The 25,976-nt window shown below is 42.6% G+C and overlaps 2 protein-coding genes across 5 annotated transcripts; one reads left to right on the forward strand and one right to left on the reverse strand.

Moving 5' to 3' along the window:
• Positions 1 to 16,431: 16,431 nt before the first annotated feature.
• Positions 16,432 to 18,660, forward strand: LOC136533752 (vacuolar protein sorting-associated protein 32 homolog 1-like). The gene is made up of 3 exons (XM_066526291.1): positions 16,432 to 16,601; positions 17,263 to 17,490; positions 18,402 to 18,660. Exons 1-2 carry the CDS (start codon positions 16,539 to 16,541, stop codon positions 17,482 to 17,484), a joined length of 285 nt encoding a protein of 94 aa, XP_066382388.1. The 5' UTR covers positions 16,432 to 16,538; the 3' UTR covers positions 17,485 to 17,490; positions 18,402 to 18,660.
• Positions 18,661 to 19,536: 876 nt separating this feature from the next.
• On the reverse strand, positions 19,537 to 24,963 carry LOC136533757 (COP9 signalosome complex subunit 7-like). 4 transcript variants are annotated; one of them, XM_066526296.1, is made up of 9 exons: positions 24,637 to 24,963; positions 24,402 to 24,477; positions 23,639 to 23,727; positions 21,969 to 22,058; positions 21,713 to 21,757; positions 21,549 to 21,619; positions 20,646 to 20,778; positions 20,289 to 20,380; positions 19,537 to 19,815 (listed from the first exon to the last, which is right to left on the reverse strand). In XM_066526296.1, exons 1-9 carry the CDS (start codon positions 24,802 to 24,804, stop codon positions 19,794 to 19,796), a joined length of 786 nt encoding a protein of 261 aa, XP_066382393.1. In that variant the 5' UTR covers positions 24,805 to 24,963; the 3' UTR covers positions 19,537 to 19,793. The 4 variants fall into 4 exon arrangements, with proteins under 4 accessions (XP_066382393.1, XP_066382396.1, XP_066382395.1 ...); XM_066526299.1 differs by having other exon boundaries at positions 20,289 to 20,394; XM_066526298.1 differs by having other exon boundaries at positions 20,289 to 20,397.
• Between the last annotated feature and the right edge of the window lie 1,013 nt (positions 24,964 to 25,976).

The following is a 25,976-nucleotide window of genomic DNA, read 5'->3' on the forward strand; positions in this document are numbered from 1 at the left end:
AAGAGATGGTTACAAACCTCCCGGGGTTACCACACAAGTTGGCAAGTTCCACGGGCAACGCTCTAGCCAGCTAGGAGCCAAGCTCCAAGAGTAACAAACACAACCGCCGGTCAAAACATGAATCAAGTGCTCTTTTGAGTTAGGGAATCAATGGAGTTGCTCTCTAATCGAGTTTTGGACCCTTTTCCTTAAGGATTGATGGGGAAATCAATGAATTTGCTTGGGGGCTTGAGGTCAACAATGGAAGGAGAGAGAGCTCCTTTTCTATTTAGGAGTGTTGGAATCAGCAGGAGGAGGAAGAGAGATGTTGGGGAGGAAGAGGATGGGTATAAATATCCCGTCAGCCCCAATGATCACTTAAGTCATGGTAGTGTCGTTGCTTAAGTGCGGTAGTGCCGCACTGCGGCGATGCCTCTCTTCAAGTGTGGCAGTGCCACACCACGCAAGACAACAAGGGTAAGAGTGAAGTTTAGACTGTCTTGGCTGTGAATCTGAGGATACATGTGTATGTTTGATCACTTGGTAACACATATTAGCTTAAGCATTGTGTCCCCTTTTATAGTACGGTTTTTCCTATACTCAAATTTAAAATATAAAAGAATTTAAACCTCCTTTGAGTTTTAAGCCATCTACATTCATAATTGGGGGCTCCTCCATTTTGTGTAGCATCCTCGAACATGAATTTCCTGCTTGTCATCTCGATAAATCTCATTAGTTCTTTAATTGCGTGGTCATTATCACCAAAACCGACAATTAGGGCTTGATTGCACTTTCACTTCATCGCGGCGGTGGCCGAGGCAAGCGACAATAGTAGCGGCTTCGCGTGGCTGGGCCACAGCTAAGCCAAAGGCAGCCATGGCTGGCCATGTGCGGCAGTGCACACGCATGACCAGTGCGGTGACGCCGAGTGCCCGAGCTTGGTGACCACGTCCACCTGGCGAGCCAGCCCAAAAACTTGTCATACACGCATTTTAAAGATTCTATAACAACTAAACAGTTGCTTCTAGACCTAAACTATCTTCCTTATGCTCAAGAGAGCAAATTAGGCTACCAACCCAAGCTAAAATACGACACCATCTCTTAACTCAATTTCACAAAATAAATTGCCAAACATGATATTGTCTTGCTGTATAAATACACTTACATTCTTCTAAGTCCTTGAGCTGAATTTGATTTCAAGTTCTATTTTTAGGCTATTAGAAATGTTAGCTAGCAATGTTATTGTTCCACAGCAAGTATGTAAGGAAAATGGACCCTAGGCCCATTTACTTTGAATTTTGGTGTTTGATGACCAATACAACAAAATTGGATTAATGAATTTATAAGTAATTGTTTTGTAGTTCAATAGGGTGCAAGACGTGACTTGGACGAAGGCGACATGATGATTCGATGATCAAAACCTTAAGCAAGATCCTAGAAGCACAAGAGAAGACCCAATATATCAAGCATAGTCCAAGCACGAACATGGGAACCAAGCCGAACGCAAGATCGTGAAGAAATGAGCTCGGTAGAGGTGACCGGACGTGGCCCTAGGAGGATCGGACGCATTCGATCAGTTGCTCAGCAACAATAGGCGTTAGCAGCAGCGACCGGATGCTGAGCAAAGCAGTGACCGGACGCATGGACTTCACTATTCATCATCATGGCAACAACTCAGTGAGGACCAGATGCAGCGGCACTGGATGACTGGACGCACAAAGTGCAGCGTCTGATCATGTCCAGAGAGGTTCCAGAGTGGCGCAAATACAACTGGACGGGTCTAGTCGATGATGACTGGACTCGACAGCACGTTTGATCTCTATGCACGTGCTCAACGGTCGGGACGACCGGACGCATCCGATCAGGACGACAGCAGCGTCCGATCAGTAGTAGAAAGCTGGGTTTCACCCTCAACGGCTACTTTCTCCATATAGCTTATAAATAGACCCCCAACTGGTCATTTGATATGTGGAGAGTTGAGGAAACATACCAAGGGTGTTGATACACTATTTTAGTGATCTCCACTTGTATATGCTTAGTGATTTATTTGGTGATTAGTGTAGGTGCTTAACGAAGTGCTTAGGTTGATTAGATCACCGCTTATACGCTTGCTCTAGGTTTAGGCCTAGTATTTAGTAAGGTTTCTATATCTCTTACCACTTGGTGCTTGCGCACACTATTGTTGTACATTAAAGGGGCTTATAGTCTTGTGAGATCACACCAACCGTGTTTGTGGTGCGGTCACCATCGTATACCGAAGGGAACAAGGCCCATGACATTTTGGCCCAAAGCTTGATAGTGAAGACGACGGGGAGCATCTAGGAGAGGCTTGCTAAAAGGCACATCGGAGACCCACTTGCGTGAGGGGAAGGCCCGAGGCTATCCACAGAGTTACCCGACCAGGAGCTTAGCCCTTGTTGTGATAGAACCGCCCAATTTATACAAGATCAAGTACGGTTGTCCCCGCTAGCACGTTGACACACACATACTTTCACTTATATAAACCTGGTAGTCCGCCGAGTGTCACGAAGGACCTTGGTAAATCAACATCACAACCAAGATCGCGTGATTAAGCAAATACACATCACATACGCAGAGTTGCAGTGAAAATAATATTACAAATGAGTTCACAAGCAATAGTACAAGTTTGGGTTTCAAAACCGATTAGTGAAAACAACATAGCTTTCAATTGATTATATTAATATAAGTTCCAAATACATTGCTAGCATAAGTGACATCCTCAAACAAAAGCATATAGATGAGAAGTAAATATAGAATCACTGAGCCCACCGGCGGTTAGCCACCATCTTCAACAGGCCGAGAACTTCACCTACAACATGGTGGGATAAACCCTGAGTACTCGAATGTACTCAGCTAGACTTTATTTGGTGGAGCTAAGCTGACAACCTTTTTGCATAAAAGCTTGAGTAATCATTAGCATTATCCACCTATACTAGCAGTGACTTTTAGCCATTACCTACCATCTATATTAGCACATGTACTAATCAATCACTTGATTAAGTTGCAAACAATAATAACCATATCAGGTATTTCATGGCTCATTGTCATTATCATCATTATTCTTTAACCATATCTTTAAATTTAGTGAATCTACATTGCCGCTGCTCAGTCAAGTTCTCACTATCCGGGAGAGACAGCGATTCGAATCGATTCCTATCCAGCTGGAGGGGTATTCCTAACACAAACCCAATCAACCTAATCAGTGGTTTCCTCGGGTCACCTTTGGTACAACTTAGGAATCGCGGGTCCACGCAGTGCCGCACTCTCAGAGAGTCCACTCTGCCAGGTGGTTAATCTCACCTTTTGGACTTACGCCAATGGCTCCCCACACATCCTTTCTATCACCAGAGTGCGCACTTTCACTTCTCGGCTTCCGGCCTGAGTTGAGCTACTCGGCTTCGCGGTCGAAATGAGTTATCCGGCCAACTAAGTGATAGGCATGCGTTCAACATGACATGAGGACGTATAGCGAATTGGTCCTTAACCGACATAGACGGGGATAGATTCACACCTAAGACCTCCATGCCTTGTTGCTGCACTACCGTCATCCCGCCCGGTCTCTTTTCATTATTAACACATGGTTCTTTTCCATGATAGCAATTATAGCCAACCATGACTAGAGCTCATCCTACATCTCACAGGTGACAGGAAATCACCCGACTTCTACCGGTCTAAGCATAGCTAAGCATCATTCGATCCTACACTTAATTAGGATTCATAGGATTTTATCTAGACAAGGTAAGGATATAATGCAACAATTGGTTCCAACCAATTCCTATACTTAATGCATCATCAATAATAAAAGATACTCAAGATATTTGTAAAAACATAGGAGGCTTAGAATGCTCCAGGGCTTGCCTGGGATCCAACACTAGGTCAGTGTTTGTTAGATGACACTCGCTAAGTTCTTCCATCTTCGGGATATATCCACCAAACCAAATCTTTGAGTTCGGCTCCATCTCACATCCTTTACGTGGTGCATCTAGCGTACCTAAATGAGATGCAAGATGCATGTGTATGAATATGGGGAATGGTAATAAAAGATGCATCACCTGAAACATTGAAGACAAGAACAAGGCTACGCCACATGACATGAGTACTTAGAGAGCAAGCTATTCACATCAAATCAAACATCGAGATAGAAAGTACATCAAGCATGGCATATTAGTTTACTTAAGTTCTATTCAAATCACTTTAACTTACCAAGTTTAGACAACCTAATATACAATTGCTCATCTTCAGTTAAGGGCCTAGCATCTAAATCATCACATCAACTCATATCAAGCGAACAAGTTATTCACGGCAATCACCGAGTCAAGGCTGCAAACAGTAGCAGCTAATTTTATGCATAATAGGAGTTATACTAATCCAAAAGACATGCAACAAGACAATCTAGAAATCTTATGAAATTGTCTACAATTCATATTTAAACCTCTCAGCATGATTCCAAAGTTAACAAGGTCAAATAGGTACATTTATCAAATCTAGTCCAGAAATTCCAAAGAGCTACAATTTCTGAAGACCAACTTAGAACAGTCATAACTCAAACTATTTGGCAACATTCCATGAAAATTTAACACAAGATAGTTAGGTGAGTTATCTACAACTTTGTTATTATCACCAAAAGCTCATTTAAATCCTAACTAGATCAAACACTAGCATCTTTTAGATCTGCTCAGAATACAATCAAAACCTGACAGAAGACTTAAAAGTCATGTAACTCCTACACTATCAGGCCTATGGCCTTACAATTTGAAAACAAGCAAGATCATAAAATTTTCTACAACTTTTGTATTCACTACAACCATAGCAAACATCATTTCCATCACGAAAATAATTGCACAAGCAAAACCACAAATGCAACCCAACAGCAGTGGTGCAGAAAACTGATAGGAACTTCAGAGAAGCATAACTAGAGTTCTAGACCTCTAACAAACATGAACCATAACTTTTTGAAAAGCTTAGAAAGTTACCTACAACTTTATTATTCTCATATTAAGATGATTCTATAGTTAGAAGGGTAAATTAATCCAATAATTGCATCTCTATCCAAAATATAGACAGAAACTGACATGCCACTTTAAATAGATATAAATGGAGTTATACATATCCAATAAATGTGGTTCTAGACTTTTTAGAAATCCTATCAAATTCTAAACAACTTTGTGGTAAACACCTTAAGCTAATTCTACTATAAAGAAGGCCCCATAGTAAGAACAAGGAAACCCTCTCTAGGTTTGGGCAGAAACAGCCATAGAGATTTAAGCAAGTATAAATTAAGATCTACTTAACCAAAAATCTTGATATTTATCTTTTTGAAAATCTTAATAAAAGTACTACAACTCATGTATTATCATAAAGTCATGATTAATAACTTAACTGAGCCAATTGATTCAAACATGCAGGACTATTCAAAATAGGAGCAAAGCAATATAGGTAATTTGTTATTTTTATATATCTTAAACTATCAAGCCTAAAATATTGAAATTTTTACCAGACATCAAGACTAACCTTATTAGCACTCCACAAAAATTTCACAATTATTTGAGCAAAACAACTGCAGTTATGAAAAAGACAAGTAAGACTAGCATTCAAACCCTAACCTGCATAAATCCATTTTTACAGCTAAAACTTTAAACTAAAACATGCCATATTATAGATCTACTGCATAGATAATTTCACAAGGATTCCAAAAAGTTCACATTTGTTATTTTAGGATGTTTCTACTAATTAATACGGATTTTCAAAGTTCATCATTCAAATCTATAAAAATCAAAAGAAAAGGAATGTAAACTTGCATCGGGGACCCTGCAGTTTTCAGAAATTAAAGACGAACAAAAAGATCCTTTTAGGTACTGTTCAACCAAGTCACTGCTTCTTCACTTAACCCCCTGGAAGACACTCTATTCATGCGTGTGGTCCTTCTCTCTTTCTTCTTCACGGAGTCACAGCAGAGTACGGCAGCGGAGGTCATCGGCCGGCCGGTGAGGTTGCCGTCGGTGGCGAGGAAGAGGTGCGGGATCAGGTTGGAGGCTAGACGCACCTACACGTGGCCCACGCCCGGCCAGCCATAGCTAGCTTTGGCCTAGCCATGGCGCTACCCGCCAGCCACGATGGTGGCCGGCTGGAGGTCGGCTCTGGTCCTCATTGCGGCCAGGGGAGCAGCGTGCCAAGGTGGAGAAGGGAGAAGGGAGCAACGGCTGGAGCGAGCAGCAAGGCATGGTGCCGCAGAGGGGCAAGGCGGTGGTTGGGAGGAGCTCTGCCGCTTTGAAAGCTCTAGTTTGGTTTTGGTTAATTGATGAAACCCTAAGTGCTAACCTAGTTTATCAAAGTGATTATGAGATAGGTAGCACTACTCCAAGTGATGAAGCAATGACGAAGATCATGACAATGGTGATAGCATGGTGATGATCAAATGCTTGAACTTGGAAAAGAAGAAAGAGAAAAACAAAAGGCTCAAGGCAAAGGTATAAAATGTAGGAGCCATTTTGTTTTAGTGATCAAGACACTTAGTGAGTGTGATCACATTTAGGATAGATAGCCGTACTATTAAGAGGAGTGAAACTCGTATCGGAATGCGGTTATCAAAGTGCCACTAGATGCTCTAACTCATTGCATATGCATTTAGGATCTAGTGGAGTGCTAACACCCTTGATAATATTTGTGAAAATATGCTAACATATGTGCACAAGGTGTTTGCAGGGTTGAGATGAGTTTGGGTCTCTCGGGATTCGGCGCTTTCGGGAAAATGAAATGTCTATTTTCTATTGCGCCGGATGCAAAATTCTTGGTGGTTGGCACACTTGAGAAAGGGTGAAGAAGTTAGAGTTGAAATGGAGTTGGTCGAAATGATGCTGGCGTCGATCTACTGACCGGATGCTGGGTCACTCAGCGACCGGACGCTGAAAGGCTGCTTCCGGTCGAGCTGGCAGAGAGGTCGCCAGTTTCGGTGTTGCACCGGACGCTGGACCTGAGATGCACCGGACGCTGGTTTCTGCATCCGGTCAAACTGATGGGTCTGCACAGTGGCTAAGGGTTGAGCATCGGACGCTGGCTGCGTCCGGTCAAGGTGGACCGGACGCGTCCGGTCAAAAAAACATGCCTCGAGGAGCTTACTGGAAACGACCGAACGCTGGGGCTTTAGCGTCCGGTCAGTTTTGACCGGAGCGTCCGGTCAGCTTCATAGCCGTTGAAATTTGACGAACAGCGTTTGAAGCCGGTGACGCGTGGCGTCCATTGGGCGACCGGACGCTGAGGGCCAGCGTCCGGTCAGTATGACCGGAGCGTCCGGTCAGAGCGCGTTTTGCCCAGTGAAGGGGTATAACGGCTCTATTTGATGAGGGCTCTATTTATAGCCTCATGGCTGGCTCAAAGGATATCTCTTGCACATTTTCATTGACATAGCAACCTTGTGAGCTTAGCCAAAGCCCTCCCACTCATCTCCATCATTGATCCATCATCATTGTGAGATTGGGAGAGAATCCAAGTGCATTGCTTGAGTGATTGCATCTAGAGGCACTTGGTATTCGTGTTGCGCTGCGGATTTCACTTTTTTCTCTTGGTGGTTGCCACCACCTAGACGGTTGGAGCAGCGGTGAAGGATCGGCACAAGTTGGTGATTGTTCGTGGCCGCCTTTAGTGATTGTGAGAGGAGTTGTACCTTCCCCGGCGGAGTGTCGAAAGGTAACTCTAGTAAATTGCTCATGTCATTGAGTTACCTCACTTGTGGGTCGGTTCTTGCGGTGTCCTATCGTGTGGATGAGGTTTGTAAAACACCTCTTAGCTGCCGAACCACCAAGTGTTGGTCGACACAACGGGGACTAGCGTGTTGGCAAGCACGTGAACCTCGGGAGAAAAATCGGTTGTCTCTTGTCATTTGCATTCTCCCAGTGATTGGCTTGATCTTCATCTTGTGATTGGTTCATCCCCTACACGGCGGTATAATCACTCTACTTACTTGTTTACATTCTTGCAAACTAGTTGATACAAGCTCTTTAGTGTAATTAGAATTGAGAGCTTGCTTTATTATTTACATTCATCTAGTTGAGCTCTTTGGAGTAGCAAGTTTGTGTGCCTAAGTAATCATTGCAACTAGAATTATTGGATAGGTGGCTTGCAACCCTTGTAGAGCTAGAGCAAGTTTGCATTATGCTATTTGTCATACTAATCAAATTGCTCTAGTTAATTTGTAGATTTTTAAATAGGCTATTCACCCCCCCTCTAGCCATATTAGGACCTTTCACGCTTGGCAATGGTGGCCAAGGCCATGGCGCCCGCGGCAGCAGAGCGGAGGAGGGTGAATGCGTGCGCGAGGGAGTGCCAGAGAGAGCCAGAGGACGTGGAGAGCTTGGGCGCTCAGTTTGGAGGAGCAGGGCATGAGGCAGCGCGTGGTGCGGAGCTTAGACGCGCGTCAGCCATGGCGGGGCGCGCTCCGGTGCATGGCTGCCACGACGCCATTTCGTCGAACATGTGGCGCGCGCGATGGAGCCTGACTTGGAGTCCGTTTTCGGCATATTCCATGCACATTCGGACCTTAGCGCTAGTAGCAAAGTTGCTCTACTCTAGATGCTCTACAAACTTGATTAAGGTTGTATGGTCATTAGAGCTCTTCATCAGTAGGTAATTAAGCCACAAACTACTAGTGTCAACACCTTGATAACGGTCACGGAAATTCACTTTCAGAGGTCAAAACTCGGTTAAACTCAGTGCAACTTTTTGCATGCTCTTCTCCATAATATAACCTTCAACTTTTTATTTTTGTACCAACTCAAGTTGTTTAACAAATTTCGGAGAACGTGGAATGCCAACGTCGTTGCTTAGCAAAACTCCAGACTTAGAATAATTCTAAGTGATGAAGACTGTAGCAAAATTAATCTTGTGACCTTTGTTTGTCAAGCTTAGAGATAGATTTAGACTTGGGTCCTTAAATAAAGTTTGTAGTACACAAACTATACTACAACTTTTATTTAAGGTCAAACCTTGTATCTTGAATATAAACCATTCTTTTACTTTGGTCAAAGCAGCATCTCATTAAACCTAGAATTAGAGTTTTCGACCAATTGAGGCATTTTCTTGACTTCTGCTCAATATGAACCCTTCATGACTTTTGTTGTAGAGTTCAATTAGAGTTATTTGGGTAAGTTTGCAAGGTTTGGTTGATGACCTACATTTCCATTCACTTAATAATGCAATTCAAGCACTTAGCAAAGTCATTCCAATAAGGATATAACTTATCATTTCATGGGACTTTTTGATTCCAAACTTCATGAAACTTTTCCAATGATCAATATAGATGGATATTGATGTGAGACACATGAAAGAAGCACCTTCAATATTACTTAGGTATATATCTGAAAAGGGCCAATATATAAGCAAAGGTGCAATATCTGAGTTTAGGTTAGGGCTCATTTCCATAGGTTTGACCTTGACATCTTCATTACCACTTAACATGTCATGGTTGAGCTCAAACCCAATGCTTATCTAGTGACAAACACCTAGGGTGTTACACTTGTGAGGGATTCCTTGCGAGAGGCTCCAACGAGGACTAGGGAGAAGCTTGCATGCTTCTTAATACCTCGATAAAAATACTGGAGTCGTCAATCGGAGTTTGCATATCTCTACCTTACTCTTTAGCTTCCGCATTTATATTGTAATCTTGGTGTGTGCTTTACTTTCCTAGCTTAGTGATAGGCTAGTTGATAGGTTTGGAACCTAGGTTGCATAACTCCTTTTGCGATAGAGATATCAATACACTAGCAAAATTATAGTTGCATATTTAGATAGTTTATCTTTTTGCATAGGTTTTGCTAAGGTTAGAAAAAGAGACCATAGTTTAGAGTTAGAGTTTTAAGTCGCCTAATTCACCCCCCCCTCTTAGGCATCACGGTCCCTTTTAATTGGTATCGGAGCTTGGTTGGCTCAATTTGGACCTTTTGCTTCACCGCTGTTGAGCCGACGCTATTTAGGTGGTTGGGATGGATACCTCTAGGCCTCCGTACTTTGATGAAACTAATTTCCTCTACTATAAAGCTAGAATGGCTTGTCACCTTGAGGTGGTAGATTTGGTTGTTTGGAGAGTCACTCGTGACGGGATGAAACCCATTAAGAATCTCGATAAATCCACAAAGAGTGAAGAAAAAGAAATTCATTTCAATGCTAGAGCTAAAAATTGCTTGTTTGAATCTTTTAGCATAGATTTTTTAACCAAGTGTTTACTTTAAATATGGTACATAAAATTTGGTTAAAACTCCAAGAGCTCCATGACGGCACAACTAGTGTCCGTGAGCAAAAATATTGTCTAGCTAAACAAAATTATGATTCCTTTAAAATGAATGATGATGAGCTTATTCGTGATATGCATTCTCATTTGAATCTAATTATCAATGAGCTCCATTCAATAGGATTAACAAAGCTAGATGATGCGAACATTGTGAGGAAGATCATCTCCGTGCTACCACAAAAGAAATATGCAAGCATCATCACCATCCTTCATAACATGGAGGACTTGATGAAGAATCTATCAAGCTTATCAACAAAGTGGAGAAGATGATCCAAAAACTCAATGTCAAGGGTGTGCCCATCCAAATTCAAGATTTCATCTTCACCAATCAAAGAAATGAGCAAAGAAAGAAATGATGCTATGAATGCAGTGAGTTGGGGCACTTTGTGGAAGTTTATCCAAACAAGACCACACCCAAGACAAAGAAGAAGGTGTGCAAGGACAAAGCCCTCACATCAATAAAGTCATGGGTCGATTCTTCAAGTGAAGAAGAAGACCACCACAAGAGGCGCAGGCACAAGCACTCATCATCAAGCACCTCACGTGTGTGCCTTATGGCACGAGGTAACAAAAAGCCTATCTCTAGTGATAGTGACAATGATAGTGATAGAGATGATGAGCTACCTTCTTATGATGAAATTGTGCAACAAAATTTTAACTTTGCTAAAGTTTACACTAGTCAACAAAAGAAGCTTAAAAATTAAAATAAAAACTAGATAGCTCACAAAAAGCTTATGCTACCTTGCTTGAACAATATGAAAGTTTTACCAATCTTAATATGGAGCTATCTACTAAAATTAAGCAACTTGAGACTAGTGCAAACACAAATAATTGCATAATCAATGATGAGCAACTTGTAAAGAAAAATGAAAAATTAAAGAAAAAGTTAGCTAGCTTACAAGATGATTATAAAAGTTTGCTCGCTAAAATGGAAACCATGTGCAAACATTATGATGAGCTAACTAATAAAGTTGCTAATCTTGAAGTCATCGGTACAACCCCCACCAAGGCACCTAAAAAGAAAGGTTCAATTTTTGATATGCCTAAAAAGGAAGCCTCTACTTCTTGTAATGATTTATGTTTAGACTCACCCTTGTGCAACCAAGTTTGTGTTGAGAAAATTGTTGTAGAAACATACACATAAGAGGTCGCAATGGAGAATGAGCAACTCAAGCAAGAAGTGGCTTGCCTCACCAAGGACTTGACTCAAGTGAAAGGTAAGACGGAGCAAGCCCAACTTCATCAAGATAACACCATCAAGGGAGTGAAGAAGCTTGATGAAGGACAAATATGGTTTGCTACATATGCCACAAGGAAGGCCACAAGTCCTATGAGCGCAACATGAAGAATGGGGGAGGAGAAAAGAAGAAAGAGAAAAACAAAAGGCAAACAAGCAAGCTCACCAACACCTACACCAACAAGGTGGACAAAAAGGTCTCTGCACCTTATCTCTTGAAGAAGAAAAATGACAAGGTGGTGGCCATCGAGGTGAACAAGCAAGCCAACAATGGGGCCAAACGCATTTGGGTGCCAAAGGAGATCATTTCCAACATGAAGAGCACCAAGAAAATTTGGATCCCAAAAGGGAAGTGAGAAGTCCGATGGACTTAGGGGAATTTAGAGACTTGGCAAAGTATGAGTGCATTTTATGGGGTGCATCACATTGGATCATGTCAATTGCCAAGTGAGTTAGTGAATACTATAGACCCAAATTCTTCTTCCCATGTTAGGTAACTAGATTTAATTTTTTGTAATTTCAATTGGCATCTAGTTTATTTTCATACCAAGGTTTGCATTTGCATGTTTAATCTTTTATCTTGCATACACTAGGTATATCTTATGGTAGACTTGCTCGGTTTCACTCTTAACCTTTGGAACAAACCTACATGGTTTAAATTGTTTAGGAGCACGACATATGGCTTGTTTTACAATTGTTCATCTAATATGTGCCAAAGTCCAAATTATAGATAATTTCTTTCGAATATCATCTTCAAAAATGATTCTCACATTCATGTGATGCCATCTTTCAAGTGGTATTTTTTATTCTAAAATCAATGTGCATGTCTCCTACAAGTATTCCATACTTGTGTGCACAAATTTAGAGGGAGGTTACTCTACAAGTTGGATACTTTGAGACTAACTTCTTTTCAAACTTATCATGTGTGTAGTAGTCTCATTGCAAGGAAAATGAAGTCCCCAGAGTTAAGCATCATACTTCAAATATCCACCACCTATTGCAAGTGGTATAAATCAAATTGGTTTCCACATGTGGTATTTCTAAACCGATATCATCATGTTGATTTCACTTTGGTATTTATATGCTTTCTCCATGCATTATATAGATTAAACTCTCTTGAGCATTAATTTACCAATTATGCATAAACTACATTCTCCATCATATGTATGCATATATTTAGATGGAGCTTAGTCTATGTAATGTGATAGTCAAATTTTGTGACATATTCTACTCCACATACAAAGTATCATAAAGTTTGACCCTCCCTTATGCTACTAATGTCTTTCTTTTCGGTGTTTGATTCCAAAGGGAGAGAATTTGTAGGACCAAAAGCAAGCCTGATCATAATAATTTACAAGTGGTAATAGTCCGAGAAAGGGAGGATAGTGGATTATGGAGTTAGGGGAGGCTTAAATCCATAATGCCACATGGGAACATTTGCAAGGGCAAGATAACTTTCTAAAGATGTTTACATGTGATATCTTTTAGCATCATATAACCTTGCCCTTTGCATTGCATCCTAGCAAGTAAATAGTTTTTAAATTCCAAAATTTTTATTATTTGCTTGTTTTGGTTGTGTTGTCATCAATCACCAAAAGAGGGAGATTGTAAGGAAAATAGACCCTAGTCCCATTTACTTTGGATTTTGGTGTTTGATGACCAACACAACCAAATTGGACCAATGAATTTGCAAGTAATTGTTCTGTAGTTTAATAGGGTGCAAGACGTGACTTGGACGAAGGCGATATGATGATCCGATGAACAACACCTTAAGCAAGACCCTAGAAGCACAAGAGAAGACCCAAGATATCAAGCATAGTCCAAGCACGAAGATGGAAATCAAGCTGGACGCAAGATCGCGAAAAAATAAGCTCGGTAGAGGTGACCGGACACGGCCCTAGGAGGACCGGACGTGTTCGATCAGTTGCTCGGCAACAACAGGCGTCAGCAGTAGCGACCGAACACTGAGCAAAGCAGTGACTGGACGCACGGACTTCACTGTTCATCGTCGCGGCAACAACTCAGTGGAGACCAGATGCAGCGGCACTGGATGACCGGACGCACAAAGTACAACGTCCGATCATGTCCAGAGAGGTTCCAGAGCGACGCAAATGCCACCGGACGCGTCTGGTCGATGATGACCGGACTCGGTAGTGTGTCTGATCTCTATGCGCGTGCTCAACAGTTAAGACGACCGGACACGTCCGGTAAGAATGACAGCAGCGTTCGGTCGGTAGCAGAAAGCTGGGTTTCACCCCCAACGGCTACTTTCTCCATGGGGCTTATAAATAGACCCCCAACCGGCCATTTGATATGTGGAGAGTTGAGGAAATATACCAAGGGTGTTGATGCACCATTTTAGTGATCTCCACTTGCATAATACTTAGTGATTCATTAGGTGATTAGCGTAGATGCTTTGCGAAATATTTAGGTTGATTAGACCATCGCTTATGCGCTTGCTTTAGGTTTAGGCCTAGTGTTTAGTGAGGTTTGCATATCTCTTACCACTCGGTGCTTGTGCGCACCATTGTTGTACATTGGATGGGCTTGTAGTCTTGCGAGATCACACCAACCGCATTTGTGGTGTGGCCGCCACCGTATACCGAAGAGAACAAGGCCTGTGGCTTTTTGGCCAGAAGCTTGATAGTGAAGACGGCGAGGAGTATCCGGGAGAGGCTTATCGGAAGGCACGTCGGAGACCCACTTGCGCGTGAAGAAGGCCCGAGGCTATCCATGGAGTTACCCGATTGGGAGCTTGGCCCTTACGAGGGATTCCTTGCGAGGGGCTCCAATAAGGACTAGGGGAAAGCTTGCGCGTTTTTCAATACCTCGATAAAAATACCGAAGTCATCGACGGGAGTTTGCATATCTCTACATTACTCTTTAGCTTCCGTATTTACATTGCAATCTTGGTGTGTGCTTTACTTTCCTAACTTAGTGATAGGCTAGTTGATAGGTTTGGAACCTAGGTTGCATAACTCATTTTACGTTAGAGATAGCAACATACTAGCAAAGCCGTAGTTGCATATTTAGATAATTTATCTTTTTGCATAGGTTTTGCTAAGGTTAGAAAAAGAGGCCATAGTTTAGAGTTAGAGTTTTAAGTTGCCTAATTCACCCACCCTCTTAGGCGTCACGGTCCCTTTCAAAGTATTTCATTGTCATCTACAAAGTTTGTACTTCAAACTTTATTTAAGTATCACACACATGTTCTATAGTATTTTTGCTCAATAAAATTGTTTTTTCCACCCTACTTGACATAACATGAGTTATTGAATAAATTTCTATTTAACATTTTTATTGGTCATTTTAGGCTATAAGAAATTTATCAACATTTTCTATCACATGCATTATTACATAAACATGATGTCGCGTTATTGAGAGAAAAAACCCTATCCTTGCGACCTTAACATGAGTTACTGATCACACCTAGGGTTTTCCTCAAGAATCCAACACAAATCGGCAACTATCCTCGGGTTTTAGTAAACAATCGAACACAAATCGCCACCTATCCTTCCTTCAAAGGCAAAAATGGGTTTTTGGCACTCCAACTAAAACCGTAGGAGGGAGGGGAGCAGGACGGGAACGAATGTATACCTTGGATGTCGCGTTGTCGTCGCTGTCGCGGTTCTCCGATGAGTCGGTAGACTCCCCATCCTCACTCCTTGCCAAGCGGCTCCTGGACAGAGACCCGACGGCCGGCGAACGGAGCGGAGACGCCGAGTGGGAAGCACAGGTGCAGCCGGAGCCACCAGTGCAACGGCCCACAGCGCGACGCACCTCCAAGGAGTCCGCGGCGGCGGCGTTGTCGCTCATCGCCACGGGTGGGATGGCTCGTCGGTGACGGCTTCGAGGGAAGGCTAGGAGGCAAGGGGACGGCGAGAGGGAGACGAGGGGTCAGGGGACGGTGAACGAATGGTGGTGAGCGAGCTTGTGGGTAGCCGGTTCGTATTTATGGACGGAGTAATGGGTGACGGGGTAAGCACACCGATTGAACTTAGGGGTGAATGGACTGAGCTGTATACACCAAACCAAACACACCTACCCTTGGCTACACTAGTACAGTCAGGAGCTCATGCACCCAACCAAACAAAATCTGAGCTAAACCAGACCAATAAAAACAGTCCAACCAAACTAAGTCCATGTTGGCTTGATGGAACCAAGCCAAACCCAACATGTCTCCAATTCTAGACGGGCTCCATCTAAAGCCAGGAAACCAAACAAACCTTGTAAAGCGGCGGGATCTGTCATCTGTGCATACGTACGTACGTGCCTTGCTAGCTTGTAGCCAACGTGTATAGCACCAATGGTTGCCACCTCCGCCGCGTGCTCGAGGCCGTCGTCCCCCTGGTTCTCGCACTGGCTCTGCGGCTTCACGGCGGATTCCGTCGTCGCCGCCAAGACCACCGTCATCGTGCCGCGCGCAGATCGCCTGCAGCCGTCTGCGTCCTCCTCCTCCTCGGCCGCCGGGCTAGCCTCCGCCGCGTCTCAGCTGAGGCAGGTATGTATGCAGCTAGCCACTCCGATCTACACTCGTCTTGCTGCTACGTGTTTATATATACGGTATAAACAAAGTACATTTGTTCAGTTGGTGCGTTTCTCGAATTTTGATGCATGCGCGAGCCAAGTTGGAAATTGGAATCCAATCACACCCGTCACCCTGCTGTGGATGTATGAGTAATTTACTGTGGGTTAGCTGGATGAACGGTTACCATAGGTTCGCCTTTTTTTTAGCAACAACGCTTTTTTTTTTTTTGTAGGAAACCGTAGGTTCGCTAATAAAAGAACGCTAAAAGGCCAGATAGAGCCCCACGCAAAAAAGTCGCGGCCCACTCCGATGGCTACCGAAGCCCAAAGGCCGCCGTCTAGACTTGTCTCCACGGCGTCTCGGCTTTCCATTTTTACCCCCCTTTTCTCTCCTCTCCGGCCGTTGCCGTTGCTCTGCCTCTGCGGCGCTCTTCTCCTCCTGTCAGTTGCCGCTGCCGCCAACGCTGCAAGTGGTGTGGACCCGCCGCCGCGGCCATGTTCGCCTGGATCCTGCGCGGCTGCCGCGACGAGAGCTCTGCCTCCGACCAGCTCAAGCAGGTCGGCCTTTCACCCCCCAAAATCTGTTTCTCCCCGTCGATTTCGAATGAACCACACAACAGGAAAAGGAGGCCTTTCCCCCACTTTTGCCATTTGAGAGTCTTGGGGTAAAGGATGGAGCTAATTTCCTGTACCAAGAAGAATGAAGGCGTGCGGAAACTGTGAGATAGAGAAGATTGGGGAAGTTCTCATTTCTGGGACTGGGTGCGCCAGTGTGCTCCCCTTCGCTTTCCTACAATTCCTGGATGGACTTCGACGATATAATAAGAGGAGAAATGTGTCTTCTTTGCTGATCTGTTCTTTTGTCAAATAAACTGCTGGTGGATCAATGTGGGGTGGGGTTTCCTGCTGTTACCTGGATCAATGAGTTTGAGATGCAAGTTTTGGTACCTCCGTGTTGAGGAGAAACATTACAAACATTTTGTTTTCTTCTGCAATGTTGTTTCCTACCCTTCTACATTCTCTAACTAGCACAAATTGCATCCTGCACTGCGTGGTCTTGCACTCAAGGCTATTTCATTTCTTCATTTTGCTGCGCTTCTGAACTAACCAAAGACTCAAAAATTACTGAATTAAATTAAAGGAGTGTGATCTGATCTGATTGATGTATTTCATTTCTCGCTGCTGAATTGATCACTGACAGTATGTGCTGGCTCTGCAGGCTCGCGATGTCTTCAAGGCGAAAGAGGCGGTCTTGCAAAAGAAGATTTCTCAAGAGATGGAACGGGCCAAGGAGTTTACAAAGTCGGGAAACAAACAAGCAGCAATGCAGTGCTTGAAGAGGAAAAAGTACTATGAAAGCCAAATGAACCAGGTTGGAAGCGTTCAGTTACGCATTAATTCCAAGGAGAGAATGATCGCTGACCACACGGGGAACAAATAACACAAAGTGAGAACACATCTCTGGAACTATGTATCGAACACAACTTTGTTCCTTATCAATGAAAGCCGGTAACGGATCTTTCGAAAAAAGAACACAACTTTGTTCTGTTCAGATATGCAATCTTGTGAGATGTCAACCATTGGTGTGTTCTTTGTCACACAGCTCATTACACTTACATTTTCGACCAGACTTCTTATTTCCTAGGCATGACAACACTTATTTCCTAGCATGCTGTACAGTGTATATAGCGTGAGCCATACTTGTTTTTCGTCCACATTCTCACTGTATTCAACTGAATAACACTTTGCAAGTCATTTGAATTTTTTTTTGGCACTCTGCACAGAAGGTTACAAGATGGTATTTTCTTGAATTGAGATAGACAGCGTGTATTCCTCTCTTTGCAGGCGCGGAAGTTCAATCATGTTATTGCGATAGCCTATAGTTGGAGAGGGAGTTGAACGTTTTTCACTATTTCTATCTAAGCATAACACTCTGCATGTGAATATCCACCTTAAGCCTTATTTGGATGTTATCGGATTCACCTCAATCCACATGTGTTGGGGGATGTGTTGGGGTGGATTGGAGTGGAATTTAGTTCAAGTTCCACTTCAATCCACCCCAACCTATGTGAATTGATGCGAATCCGACTACATCCAAACAAGGCCCCTTATTGGATCTATTGCTGCCTCCGCTTCCAGATTTTTTCACTGCTGCTGTTTCTGATGCAAATCGTATTGCTGTAGTGCTCCCTCCGTATTGCTATGTGACCTGGTCCTAATTTCTTTTTTGAACAAGTACATAACCTTATTTCTTTTTTCAACAAGTACATACCAACATTTCGTCTCAGAATTCAGATTTGCCTTTTCTTCTCATGTTAGTACAATTTTGATTCACCAAAAGTTGGTTCCCTTTTGCAGAGTACATGATGGCAGTTTGTATACGTGAGCAGCTACGCTAACCTCTAAAACAGCAAGTCAGCCAGCCTCGAATCAATCATGTAACATAGAGATAGCCTTGTCCTTTTTTTATCGTTAAGTAAACTACACTGTAAACAGTCTTTCCTGCCATTTAGCTCCTGTTTTTTCCTGTAACATAGATATAGCCTTGTCCTTTTGTTACCGTTCAGTAAACTACACTGTAAACAGTCTCTTTCCTGCCATTTAGCTCCTGTTTTTCCCTGAACTTTCAGTTCAGCGTGATGACATCTGTGTGAATGTTTTCAACCTTGGATCGAATTTTCATTAGCTTTGCACCCCGTGATAACAAAACATAGCCCTTTCTAACCACAAATGTTATGCTGAATGGACTGTTCACCGCTCAAACCCAAGTTCATGATACCTGGAGCGGTTGAACACGCTGCAGAAAGCGGGGAATAATTTGGAACATACCTGCCCTTTTAAAAGTCTTCCTTTTTGGGTAATGGACAGGACGCATCAGGTCAGGGTTTGGCAAGAATGCTGCCCTTCGAGAAGTCTTTTTATGTTGGTAAGTCTCCTTTGTCTATTCTGAAATCTGGTTACTTTTATACAAAAACTATATATTTTAATGGTATAGGCAAAATCACTATAGTTGTATCAGTCAAATCATCTACAGCCGGTTAGGCATTTTACTATACTCAACGCGCGAGGCTATTTGCCTTACCTACCGCAGGGGATGAACTATTCATGAGAGTTTGGAGAGTATGTATCCATTAGTTTAGCGTATGTTTAGCTGGCACGTTATTGTTGAATACCGGACACAATCCAGAGAACATGAATCCGGTTGGCCGGTATAAAATTTCAGAAAAAAAAAATGGAGCGGACCTCTGTCAGAAACAAAAACAATCGAGAGAACATGAATCAGGTTGGCAGATTTTTCAGCAAGAGCCACGCTTCACCGAAAAATGGCTCGGATCTCTATCATCTGAAAAATAAAAACGGTGAAGATTAACGTCACATCAATCGCCAATAGGGCACCTGCTGTGCCCATAGCCACGACCCTGCGAGCACCTCACCACACAAACCATCACAAACACGACAGAACGAAATGAAACTTGAGAATAACCCAGTGCCATAATCATAACAGCGCTATTTCTGCCATGCGCCATTTACTACCAAATAAATGCAACATAACGTTAAGGTTTGACCTTGTACATCCCTACCAAAAACACAAACGAGCAGTTTGACCAGAAGGCAAAATAACAGACTCGCTACAGTGGAGGCATCACATGACAGATGTACAAAGTTTCCTAGACTCTGGCATCAAAATGTCTCAATCAAGGTATCAGCAGTTCCCATTCTGGGAGAGATTTGGTAAGAGCTTAATTGAAACTACGCCGGTGGTTGTCGCCTCCTGCATGCAATATCAGTCTATCAAATTAATACAGCACTATAGTTTTCACAATAGAACACAATTCTGTAAAAGGACGAACAGGAGGGTTAATAAAACGGTGACTCAGGGTAGCTCATGTACAAAGTACATTTGGACAAAACATATACTTGAAGCTACAAATGCTAGCTAAAAACTACTCCCTCTGTTCCTAATTGTAAGCCGTTCTGGCTTTTCTAGGTACATAGCTTTTGATATGCACTTAGATATAGATTATGTCTAGATACATAGTAAAAAGTTGTGTATCTAGAAAAGCCAGAAGAAATTACAATTTGGAATGGAGGGAGTAGCTAACTTTTAATAGGTTTATAATGCTAGCTAAAAACACTATACTTCTGTACAAGTAGTCAACAATATCTCCAAACAGATGCACAAAAGCTAAAAATTAGCAGGATAATACATAACCACACAACCTAGAGTGCCCTATATTTTATTACCTTTTTGGTCGGACGCGGTCCTCTTCAAAATCCATTATTCCTCCAGATTCAGAGAGAAAGTCGTCATGCCCCCGTAAGTCGATGTCTGCCTGCTTAAATTGTTCAACTTCTGCCATCAAGTAAGAAACATGGTTCGGCAACACTATTTAATACAGTAGTTGCCATTATATGAACACTCAAAATAATAATAATAATAATATATCTAAACAGAAGGCAGTCGTCTGGTAGCAGTAGGAAAATGAGGATAACAGAGCATAACTCATCACAAGAAGATGCAAATTATTCCTTTTTTCTTCAATCTTACTAATAACAAGAAAAAGTGATGAATAACAAATGCTTCAGTTTAATCCAGCTCACCTTGATTGATTTTTTGGCCTCTTCCACTCTGTCCTCAAATTCTTTCTGGTGCTTCTTGTTCACCTCACTCATTGTATCAGCCCACTTGATTTTCTCCTGAATTTGATGCAACAGGCTATCTGATGTTCCCAACCTGAGCGATGCTACATTTTCATCAGAACTTGTAAAAATGTACTTTGTTTTCTTTGAGTTTCACCTCAGAGCAAAAAAAATTTGAGTAACCATAACATATGGATAGATTGCTACAGAACTAAATCATCAGCAAAGGATGCCGAAATAAGTTGATATTATCTATTTCCAGTTTAACAATAATAATACCATAACAACAGAAGGAACAATGAAAGTCTATCCAGTTTGAAGGAAAAACCTTAAGAAACACAAAGCAATTATACCTTAATGTAGAGTGTTACTCAAACAGGCCATGGCTTTTAGGGAACAATATGGTGCACACTATTTCATCACATCATGATCAGTCACATAAAACAGGTCGAAGGCATCGACCCCCGACCCGGGTACGCGGGGTCATTTTCGAACCTGCAGTGTAAAAACCTCTCACAAGTAGCGTACGTTCCTCGACCCGGGAACTTTGTGAGTTGTGACTATGATCATGATCATCCTACCAAAACAAATTATCTCATAAAACTAATATAGGTCACTACCTTGTAAGACACCAAGAAGAGTAGCGCAAACAATCAATAGAAGAATAAACATAACAGAAAAACAGGTTGTCCATTCCATGGCAAACAAACCACAATGTGACATCATAACGTTGTATATGAGACATAAAATTAAATGGCAATTACGAAAACAAGCATTCACATTTTTTTGGGAGTAGAAAAGTTGTACTAAACAAGCATGTGCATTTACTAGATGTAGAAAGATTTCTTAAATAAGCATACACACCAGTCAGACAAGGTCTCTATCATGTTGGTTAGCTGATCAGGTGTAAGATCTCTTCCAGCTGCAAATTGTACCTAAAATGAATGAAGACAAATTTTTTTAATAAAAAAACTTATCATTAGACATATAGAAAATGATGCTACAGATACAGGCTGCAAGCATCTTACCTCAAAGCACCTTCTCAGCTGATCCAGTTTGCCTCTAACGATACCCTACATAAACATGAAGAATATTATGTATATGATGCCAAAAATACTTTAGGCAACACTAAGTATTAGAAACCACAGTAAAACCACTAGAAATAATAAAAATACTACCAGTAGCGGTAAATGATAAATTTTCAAATGACACATTTACAAGTCTCACAGGGATGGTTTATACAAAGATTAAGTGCATAAATCGAAAGAGGATGTAACAACTCACCGAGTACATGCACTCATTGATTAGGAAATCTTCAAGTTCTCTTACGTTGGAAACGTCCAACTCTTGCATGAGCTGATCATACGGTAGTATCTGAAGAAAGAATTTTAGTGAAAAAGGGGGTACATTAGAATTCTACAGGAAAAAATATAGCATGGAGTGCAAGGTAAAAATATAGCATGGAGTAGAAGGTAAAAAAATATAGCACTCCTATCTAAGGCTAATTCTACATCAAGGGTCAGCTTTGAGCCCTTATCTGTTTGCCTTAGTGATGGATGAGGTCACAAGGGACATACAAGGGGACATCCCTTGGTGTATGCTTTTCGCGGACGATGTAGTGCTAGTTGATGAAAGCCGGACAGGAGTGAATCAGAAACTGGAGTTATGAACTAAAACTGAGTATATGAGATGTGACTTCAGCACTACTACTCGGGAGGAGGAAGATATTAGTTTGGAAGGTCAAGTAGTGCCTAGGAAGGATACCTTTCGATATTTAGGATCAATGCTACAGAGAGACGGGGATATTGATGAAGATGTTAGCCATAGAATCAAAGCAGGTTGGATGAAGTGGCGCCAAGCATCTGGTGTCCTATGTGACAAAAGGGTACCACAGAAGCTGAAAGGCAAGTTTTATAGGACGGCGATTAGACCTGCTATGTTGTATGGTGCAGAATGTTAGCCTACGAAAAGACGACATGTTCAACAGAAGTGTCGCGGAAATGCGTATGTTGCGTTGGATTTGCGGTCATACAAGAAGGGATCGAGTTCAAAACGATGATATACGTGATAGATTAGGGGTAGCACCAATTGAAGAAAAGCTTGTCCAACACCGGTTGAGATGGTTTGGACATGTCCAACGGAGACCACCAGAGGCACCGGTGCATAGTGGAATCCTAAGCCAATATGTAACGTGAAGAGAGGCAGAGGAAGACCGAAGTTGACTTGGGTATTGGCAATAAAAGGAGACTTGAAAGGATGGAATATACCCAAAGACTTAGCCTTAGATAGGAGTGCTTGGAAAACAGCTATTCACGTGCCTGAACCTTGATTGCTTCTGCTGGGTTTCAACTCTAGCCTACCCCAACTTGTTTGGGACTTAAAGGCTTTGTTGTTGTTGTTGCTGTTGTGGAGTAGAAGGTAAAAGATATTGCTACAAGAATGTTTCTCCCAATGTTAAGCTAAGCATAATATAGGTCCATGTATTTCATAGATTTGGCACGCATAATAAGGTAAGATTATCAGCCGTTGGTTAACTAATTGACCAAAGAAAATAACACTTTCCCCTTCAAAGATAGTTCCTACTAGGTTACTACACAGAAATATTTACCATTAGAAGAACAAAGAGGAGGATTAAGAAACCTATACAACAAGCATGCAAGATGGGTAGCTACCATTTACATGCCTGCAAGTGATGGCAACAAATAAGCATAGCTTGGCGGAGCTAGAGCAAATTTGAGGGGGGGGGGGGCGGGGGGTGCCTTGTGGGTGCATAGAATTTTACTGTGAGGGTACAGATATGGTGAAAAATTAGCCATAATCACTGTTTTTTCAATTTTGTGTGGGTGCGCCAGCACCCACTAATGTCAATATAGATCCACCCCGCCTTTGTGTCATTAGCATGATATAGATGATTGCTACAAATATTAGATGATAGGTTTCATCAGAATTTGCACCTTAGTTGACTCTGCCAGAGTTAGCACACTGAGTTGCTTTAGCTTCCGAACCTGGTCAGGCAACAATGCTGGAAGGGATCCAGAATTACCTACACTTGCACGAAGATACATTAGCGAACAGAACAATGTGCATATCTTGCTATACAGCAGTAGTGCAGTACCAATAAGTAAGCCAAACTTGGACATTAACCACTAAATACACGCTGACAGCAATGGTAGATCAAACAAGCGGAAAATTTCAGAAATTACAAGTGCAGTGCACGGTAGGATATAAGTCCACAAGCAGAAATAAGTTCATAACCTTATTTATGAACAGTTAAATGCACATTCATAGTAGTTGGTAAAAAGGTGAATTCATCTCAATAGCTCATCGTCTGATCTCTAGCATGACAATGTGATATGTGATGTGTTCTCAGTTTGTTGACCAGAGTTCCAGAAATAAAATTTTAAATTTGGGCCATCAGCAACATTCTCTGCAATGTGTGATCTCAACATTAGATCTCACCCACCCAGTGGCCTTCTTTCAGAGTAAAATTTCCGAGTTCATACTCGATAATCTTTAGAACAGAATCCCCATGGTCCAGCTTTTATTTTAAGCCACAGATAGAGTTGCTGGGAGTTACTCCAAACAAACAGACCAAACAGCATACCTCGGAAAAGCCCACAGAACCAACGGGCATACACCGAGACGCACAGCAACGAACGCAAAGCCGCAAAGGGCAAAACAATGTAAGAATTGTAAAGGCGCAGGCCACGGTCTTACTCTTGTAGTCCTTCAAGGTGCCATAGGCGAAGAGCCGGAGCAAGTCCAGTGACGACGCGTACTGCGTGCCAGCGAGCTGCGCCAACAAACAAACAAACAAACAAACCCGCGTCAGATCGAGCCGCACACCACCTAATCGACGCGAAAGCAAACGGATAACTATACCCTAACCCTAGTCCGGCAGCAGGCCCCGGGGTAACAAACTAGGGCGCCCGCCGAAGGGCGGGGTGCGTACCTTGGAGAGGGCGGGGAGGGTGAGGAGCTCGGAGAAGGCGAAGAGGGCCGGGTGGGAGGTGGCCTCGAGCACCAGCGCGGCGAGCTGGGGCGCGGAGGAAAGCGCCGCCGCCTGAGCGGAGAACTGCGCGATCAGCTCCGCCTGCCGCCGCTCCGCATCCATCGCCATCGCCCCGCGGCGAGTCGGGGGCGCTAGGGTTAGGGTTTGGAGGATCCGACAGGACCTCCTGGGGTTTGGGCGTTTCGCTTTCGGCCTTCCCTCTCGCGCCCGTCCTTAATGGTGTTCTCGGTGCGGCTTTCCGCGAGTTTGTTGGGAGGGTTTTGGCCTGCTTGTGGCTAGTGCGCTTCGTTACGGAGTACGTACACGAATATTGCCCGCCTGTCCCAATTAGGCCCTGTTTGATATAAGTACAATCCTTTTTAATTTATAGAAATATAGATTTTGATAAAATAAATATTCTTCAATTATAACCCCTTAAATCAGGCAGATATATATGCCCGTGCATGGGTTGGGACCACATATTTTTGTCCACAATGGTTTTGCAGGAAATAATAGAAAAACTAAAAATAGTTTCCCAAAGAGGAGACCTTACTAGATTGCTTGCGGACGCCTGAGCTTTGAAGACTTCGTGTCAGACGTGGATATGTGAATCCGGTCTTCGTATCGGAGACGAGTAGACACATACACGTGAGATCTAAGTAGAGGATAATTCTATCACGACGCTGACACGTAAGGAGAGATCGAGTTTTGGTATCACCGAGTAGAATATAACGTTACCGGTCTTTTTAGCTGTAGAGATATCTAAATATAGACATCATCTATTCCATATTTCTCGCTGGTCAAAGATTGAGAGCGAGGATAAATCTCTAGAGTGCAAACGGGATATAGAAAAGTTGTCAGTGTATAAAAATACAGAAAATAATTTGTATTTAAATAATTCTCTAAATAATGATTTAGAGAATAAGTTTTAGAAATACTATCGGAGATGCTCTAGAAAAATACCACGGTTTTATAAAATACTTCGGTTTTAGGGTGGCACGAGGTGTTTGCTGTGGTACTGCTAAAACTATATTTTTTTTTAAGTTTCAAAAACTCTACCGTCCACTCTAAACCTCTTTTTTTTTTAACTCCACGATGATCTGCGAGACCAGATTGACCGAGCCCCATGGTTTCGGACATTTTCGTCCTCAAGAATGCTTACACCCGGACGTCCGATCGATTGGACGCTCAGGTTGGCGTGGGCCGCCATACTCCGAACGGTCCAACAACTTTTCTCCGCACTCGTCTTCATGTTTCTTTCGTTTGGCTGATGTCTCCACTTAGAAAAGTGGCTCTCCACT

Source organism: Miscanthus floridulus, unplaced genomic scaffold (genome assembly GCF_019320115.1).
Source record: "Miscanthus floridulus cultivar M001 unplaced genomic scaffold, ASM1932011v1 os_1181_1_2, whole genome shotgun sequence".
NCBI classification, from domain to species: Eukaryota; Viridiplantae; Streptophyta; class Magnoliopsida; order Poales; family Poaceae; genus Miscanthus; species Miscanthus floridulus.

What these genes read in the sequence shown, in the direction of transcription:
- LOC136533757 (XM_066526296.1), bottom strand. Translation starts at nt 24,804, where the DNA reads ATGGCGATGGATGCGGAGCGGCGGCAGGCGGAGCTGATCGCGCAGTTC. An exon ending in CCCTCCCCGCCCTCTCCAAG is followed by an intron (nt 24,478 to 24,636) that starts GTACGCACCCCG and finishes TTGTTGGCGCAG; the next exon opens with CTCGCTGGCACGCAGTACGC. An exon ending in CACCTTGAAGGACTACAAGA is followed by an intron (nt 23,728 to 24,401) that starts GTAAGACCGTGG and finishes GTGCAAGTGTAG; the next exon opens with GTAATTCTGGATCCCTTCCA.
- LOC136533752 (XM_066526291.1), top strand. Translation starts at nt 16,539, where the DNA reads ATGTTCGCCTGGATCCTGCGCGGCTGCCGCGACGAGAGCTCTGCCTCC. An exon ending in CCTCCGACCAGCTCAAGCAG is followed by an intron (nt 16,602 to 17,262) that starts GTCGGCCTTTCA and finishes CTGGCTCTGCAG; the next exon opens with GCTCGCGATGTCTTCAAGGC.